This window comes from Oculina patagonica, chromosome 10 (assembly GCF_052425735.1).
Source record: "Oculina patagonica isolate OP01 chromosome 10, crgOcupat, whole genome shotgun sequence".
In the NCBI taxonomy this organism is placed as follows: Eukaryota; Metazoa; Cnidaria; class Anthozoa; order Scleractinia; family Oculinidae; genus Oculina; species Oculina patagonica.
Window position 1 is genome coordinate 4,359,593 of NC_135767.1, and position 6,000 is coordinate 4,365,592.

At 41.3% G+C, this 6,000-nt stretch overlaps 1 protein-coding gene across 1 annotated transcript in view; it reads left to right on the forward strand.

Moving 5' to 3' along the window:
• Positions 1–5,440, forward strand: part of LOC144628273 (protein MON2 homolog) — a 29,329-nt gene extending 23,889 nt beyond the window's left edge. The window contains exons 25-32 of the mRNA XM_078486344.1: positions 958–1,078; positions 1,441–1,504; positions 2,054–2,114; positions 2,705–2,831; positions 3,431–3,550; positions 4,229–4,337; positions 4,849–4,940; positions 5,121–5,440. Of these exons, the coding sequence (XP_078342470.1) occupies positions 958–1,078; positions 1,441–1,504; positions 2,054–2,114; positions 2,705–2,831; positions 3,431–3,550; positions 4,229–4,337; positions 4,849–4,940; positions 5,121–5,287 (861 nt within the window). The 3' untranslated portion in view covers positions 5,288–5,440. The remainder of the gene's footprint in view (positions 1–957; positions 1,079–1,440; positions 1,505–2,053; positions 2,115–2,704; positions 2,832–3,430; positions 3,551–4,228; positions 4,338–4,848; positions 4,941–5,120) is intronic.
• Positions 5,441–6,000: the final 560 nt, after the last annotated feature.

Sequence of the window (6,000 nt, forward strand, 5' to 3'; positions counted from 1 at the left end):
TGATCTACTGGGGTTTTTGTGTTGATATCGTAAAATTCCGGTTATAAGCCCTGGGCTTATACAAATTCGCAAGGGGTTTTGAGCGGGCTTATTAGCGGAGGGGCTTATATCCGGGAGGGCTTATACGCGGAATAGAAAAAACGTTTCGGAACGAGCTACGGGAGTGTTGATCGAAATACGTTTTAAAGTTAAAAACGCATAATAAAGCAACATTTAGCCCTGTTCAGTACTGTCAACCGGCAGAGGGGGGGGGTATATCCGGGGGGTATAATCGGATGTATTTTTTTGTTTCCAGGTAGATGGGCCTATAACCGGGGGGGGGCTTATAAGCGGAGGGGCTTATAACCGGAATTTTACGGTATACGACCGCCACCACTGGAAGACAATAAAATAGAATCCCGGTCCCTCGAACTCTGAAGGAAAACGATAAACAGTTCGAGTTAGCGGGGTTTCGAGTTATCGGGGTCGATTGAATATTTAATATGCCAAGTTAGTAATTGATAGTTCACTGATTTTTCATCACTTTAGTATACAGTTCAGTGCAAATTGAACTTATGTCGTCAAAAACTCTAACACGATCATAAGTTCTTATGATAAATATGGAAAATGGCTGTCAAATACATGATCTGTTCGTTGCTCTAATCATTGGGCAACCGTGGCGAGTTGCAAGATCCGGAATTCGAGTTATCGGGGTAAATTTGACCCAAATTTTGCTCAAGGGAAACGAAATTTAGTTCGAGTTAGCGGGGAATTCGAGTTATCTGAGTTCCAGTTAACCGAGTAAAAATGACTGAAAAGTGGGGTCAAATCCAAGGGAAATGCAAGTTAGTTCGAGTTACCGGGGTCTACTGTATATAGATATTCTAAGGATAAATTGTATTCTGATCACAAGACAGCGCCTCTGCTCTGATTATACAAGTTAGAATAAAACGTTAATAAAGTTATCGTTGTTTCCAGTCCCTGCGCAATCCTCTTCGCCTCAAGTACAGTTGCTCGTCCCAGTCCACCTGGAAGCTCGCAGTGGATTCGTTGATGACTGTTATTCGGAAAGGACTCACTGTGGCCCTCGCACGTCCAGGTACGCTGAAATTACTAAACACACAGTATGGGTAGTTATTTAATAATAATTATCTTATGGTCTTATGTTGGTATTTAAGACGGCATCCGCCAGGACTTCGAGTATTAATTGGACAAACTTCTTGCAAACTTCTGTGTTACTTTTTCAAATATCTCATCAAAATAAATCATTTCTAACAACATGTTGCAGCGACACGTCCCCCTGTGCCCTGATGGGACGTGAAGCTGAAACACGTCCATACCCCCTTATTTCTGTGTGAACATATTGTGATTTTGACCCTGCGACATGTCCCTGCAACATGTATCTACATGTGGCAGTACCTTTTAACACACTGTTTTCTTTTTTTTTTTATGTATTTATAGATTCTTTTAGATCAATGTGGTATGAATTAGCGTCGGCTTTGGAGGACTTCCTCTTCTCAGATATGTAAGTTCCTCAAAGCATTGTTGCGAAAATAACGTTTCCCTTAACACTTGCTGCAGAAGCAAATTTCGTTTCTGAGAAGTTAATCAATCAGTCAATAAATCAATTTATTAGAGTCATAACGCGGCATGAGGTCCGAGCCAGAGGTTCATGTATAATGTGCATGACAGTTAGTAATAAAAGTCAAGTATTAAAACAAAGGGTAAAAAAAAGTGTTTCGGAATCTTTTCAGTACAATTCGCTTCCGTAGCAAATGTTTCCTCGTTTGCGCGCCAAGAAAACAATTTTGGGAGACAATGTTTCTGCAACAATGCTTCCTCGTTTGCAGGGGAACCAAAATTCTAAGCAAAAACGTATAACCGGCAGTAAAGGCGGGATATTAGCAAAATAAGAAACTTTTCCTAAACTTTTGCGTGAGAGTTGTCTGCAAACCTCAATCTTTAGCATTTTCAAATCGCATAATGAAATAGTTAAACAGGAATTTAAAGACGCAGATTGTACAATGAAACCTTACTGACCCCTCCCCGCTGATATGCATGTTTGTTTGCACAGGAGTCCCCCCGAGAACCAGTCTCTTGAACAGCATCAAGCGGATGAAGAACTGGACATCAAGGTAATTAAAAGAGCACAATTTCTCCATCTCTCTTGACTTCTTATATTTATTACGTTTTGAGCAAAAAAAGATGTAAGAAACGAGGCACTTATAGACTGTTCACAGTCCGCTATTTAGGTCGATCGTTGAGTTCGATTGCCGCCATCTTAGTTTCTGAACGCGAGCGAAAACTGGGGAGAGTGCAAAACGCCCGTGGGTTGGGGTGTGGGGCATTTTGTCCACTCCCCCACCCCCATGCTATTAACACCCAGCGCCCCTACCCACGGGCATTTTGCACTCCTCAGTTTTCGCTCGCCTTCAGAAACGAAGATGGCGACCCCTCGAACTCAACGATCACTATCTTGGTTTCTAAAGGCGTGCGAAAACTGGGAAGAGTACAAAATGCCTGTGAGAAGGGGTGCGGAGACATTTTGTCCGCTCCCCCACCCCCACGCTATTAACACCCAGCGCCCCTACCCACGGGCATTTTGCACTCTTAAGAAACCAAGATGGCGGTCCCTCGAACTCAACGATCAACCTCTACGACTTCACGGGAAAATAGGGGACTGTGAACAGTCTAAAGCTTTAATTATGATGTATTTGATTGACAGCTTTTGCGCATGATCCGTGAAGAGATTCTGCCCCATTCCGCTGCTCTTCCAAAGGACTTCATGGCGCGGGTCATGGCACTTCTGAACCGAGGCTCAATACACTCAGCTGCAGATGCCACCTTCAGTGGTACGTAACTTGTTTGATTTATCAGTATCTTCTTCTTATCTCTTTATAACAAATTCAACTAGTTCGGTCTTGAGAAATAAAGCGCCAGATCAGCTCGGGGAAATATCTCGATTAAAAACTAATTTCTTTCTAGAAGATTGTACAAAATGAATGGCATATAGTAAGGAGAACTTATAGTTTGGTCAGCCTTATCTACATTCCTTGTGCTGCGTGGTTTCTTTTGATTCGTCACGACAAAATACGTAACGCTTCTCCCCACACAAAGCGTTCGTTGCGTGACAAACAGCGTGACAAAAAGGGCTACAGTATATGTTTTTGTGTTTTGGTATTTCTTACTTTTACGAATTAAAATGGCCTATTCAACATTTTGGGCGTTATAAGTGTACATCGCTGGTCTTATGGTTTGTGCGTTGGACTCGGCATCGAATGGACTGGATTCGGGCCCTGGCCGGGCGCTGCGATGTGTTCTTGGGCAAGACACTTTACTTTCTCCACTTGGAAGCATAAATTGAAAATGCTGGAGGCTAGCATTTCTTCTAGTCGCTCTATACTACCACCTAACCTTTACTTATTTAATCACGTCTTTTCTGTTTTTACAGGAACAGATGCCAACGGATTTCCTCTTCGTGAAGAGTTTGCCAAGTCATGTTTTGAAACTCTGTTACAGTTTTCATTTGTAAATGGCACACCAGAAGTGGAACAACGAGTAGAGCAGCCTGGTAGGGTGTCACTGTTTGGTTTTCTTACAAGCACCCACAGTACATTACAGTGGAGGGGGACAGGGGGATCTGAACCTCCCGCCTCCCGCCTCCCGTACCTTTTACTCCCGCTTCCCGTATTTTTTACTCCCGCTCCTTTCCATAGCCGTGCTCTCTTCTTTGTCTCATATAATCATATAATAATCTTTTGAAATACGCGAAACGTGACTCTCGCCTGGTACAACGATTCGTATTTATAAAGGTTTGTATGGGAGAAAACGCTTTTGAATTTATAGCTAGATATAATGATATTTTGACAATAAAATCAACTTCCCTCGCTGTCCTGTTGTTATATCTGTTGTTATCTCGGTTCTCAGGCCGATCCGAGTTGTTTTAAGCGAGTTATGCCATTTCGAGTTATGCCTCGTTGGCAATAATCTTCGGAAATATTCCGGTGGTTTTCGGGTTATTGTTTAAAAACCTCGGGTGATCTTCGGCAATCTTCGACATTAGTACTTAGTCTTCGATAATTTAGGGTATTTAAGTGTAGAAACTGGAACAAAGCGATAGTATTGATGAGCCATTTTGTCCATTGACTAGTTCACTCACTTAATCCTCTTCTTGCCCCGTGGTACCTAAGACTTCCCACAGGATAGCATCACTGTTTCTTTCCTTATTTGACTTTACTTTCATTTTCAGACGGTAAAGTATCTGAGTTAGCGCTCGACGCTCTTCTTAGAAGATGTAGTGACGTGCTGGTCAAGTACGTCGAGGACGAAAAACTTAGTGGAAAATGTCCTTTACCAAGGTAAAAACTTCCCTTGTTTTATCACGTATTTTACACGAACAACTACGTTTTCTAGAATGGCGGCCTAAGGTGCTGCTTTTGCGAAGTGATGTGGCGTAGAATCTGGGAACGAGAGGTTGAAGCTTTTTTTTTATGCAAGCTTGAAAAGTCAGTATGTCTGTCTGTCTGTCTGTTTGTAAATATACGGCTTTCACGTAAAGAAGTTTTTTAAACTTATGGAATAACCGTATCAAAATAAAAGTGAATCAATCAATCAGTAAGTCTGTGTTGGCCTGTCTGTTCGGTTGACTGGCTGCCCGCTAATGGCTGTTGGTGTGCCTATCTGTCTGTCTGTTTGTCTGTCTGTCTGTCAGACTGTCTGTCTCTCTGTAGGTCTGTCTGTGTGTCTGTCTGTCTGTCTGTAGGTCTCTCTGATGGTCTGTCTGTCTGTCTGTCTCCCTGTCTGTCTGTCTGTCTGTTGGACTGTCTTTCTGTCTTTTTATTCATGTATTTTTTATTCAATATTCCACAGAACCCGTATGGCTGAGATGTCTTTTGTCATGAAAGCTATCAGTACATTACTGTCTTCCTTAAAAAGAGCTGTTCAAGAAAATCCTTCAGTTGGTAAGCTCCTACACCTTCTCAAAAAATGCAATTACATTATTTTTATCGCTGAAATTCTTGCTTCAAGCGAAGAACGACATTTATCGTTGCAGCTGTAGTATCTTGTTTTTCTTTCAAATTTTTCCTTGTGTTCTAACCTTTGTCCAATCAGCCTAAATATTTTCTGTTTTTGTGTTGCAGTGGACGAGAAGATCTGGCAACAAGTTGTTGAGTTGTATCCTCGTCTTGTGGAATGTTCCGTATGTAACTCCACCCCTGTCCGACGAGCCTTGCGAGAGGCGTTACAAGAGTACGCTGACCTCATCAAACCGCCGATTCATCCATCTGCTGTGAATGGTAAACGCTAGTTCATCAACTGCCCTGATCACCTTGAAGTGTAAAACGCGAATGAACATAAACTAAGGGACATTGGTTCTCATGAACGGACAAGCAAGTTAAAATTGGAATCTATCGAAAATTAAGAGGAAAGAAAGAAAAATTCACACTCGAGAAGAAACTCTTGGGAAAGCTCACGTCGAAGACGCCACAAAGGCCTCATATCCCCGTCACTTGTGGTGGTCAAGCCTAAAATTATAGTTCTCCCTGGAAACGTCTTGCTTTATTCCAACTCCCACGGGGACTCTGGATATGTGAGCTGAAAAAGACTTAATATTCTTTGTAATTACTTCGATACCATCTGAAAGGAACTATGTACGAAATTTTAAGTATTTTTTTGCGTTGTATAAAGTAACCTTCACATAGAAGGAAACCTTTGCAAAAAGATCTTTGTGCAAGTTAAAATTCCTTTTCCTTTCTTTCTACATGTAAGGGTCACAACACTTGTTTTTTTCTTACACTAGTTCTAAGCAAAAATAAACCGGTAATGATGGCCTGTAGTAAAAAAGTCCAAATTTCACAGATTTGTCGCATAGAAATTGTATAAAAATGTCATTTAAGTCCTTACAAGAAAGCTTATTTCTTATGAGCATATAGAACATAAGAGAGAATAATCTATTTGTCGAGTATAATGTTTTAAAATTGAATTTTTTTATTGGAAAACTTTCATCGATGAGTTGATGAA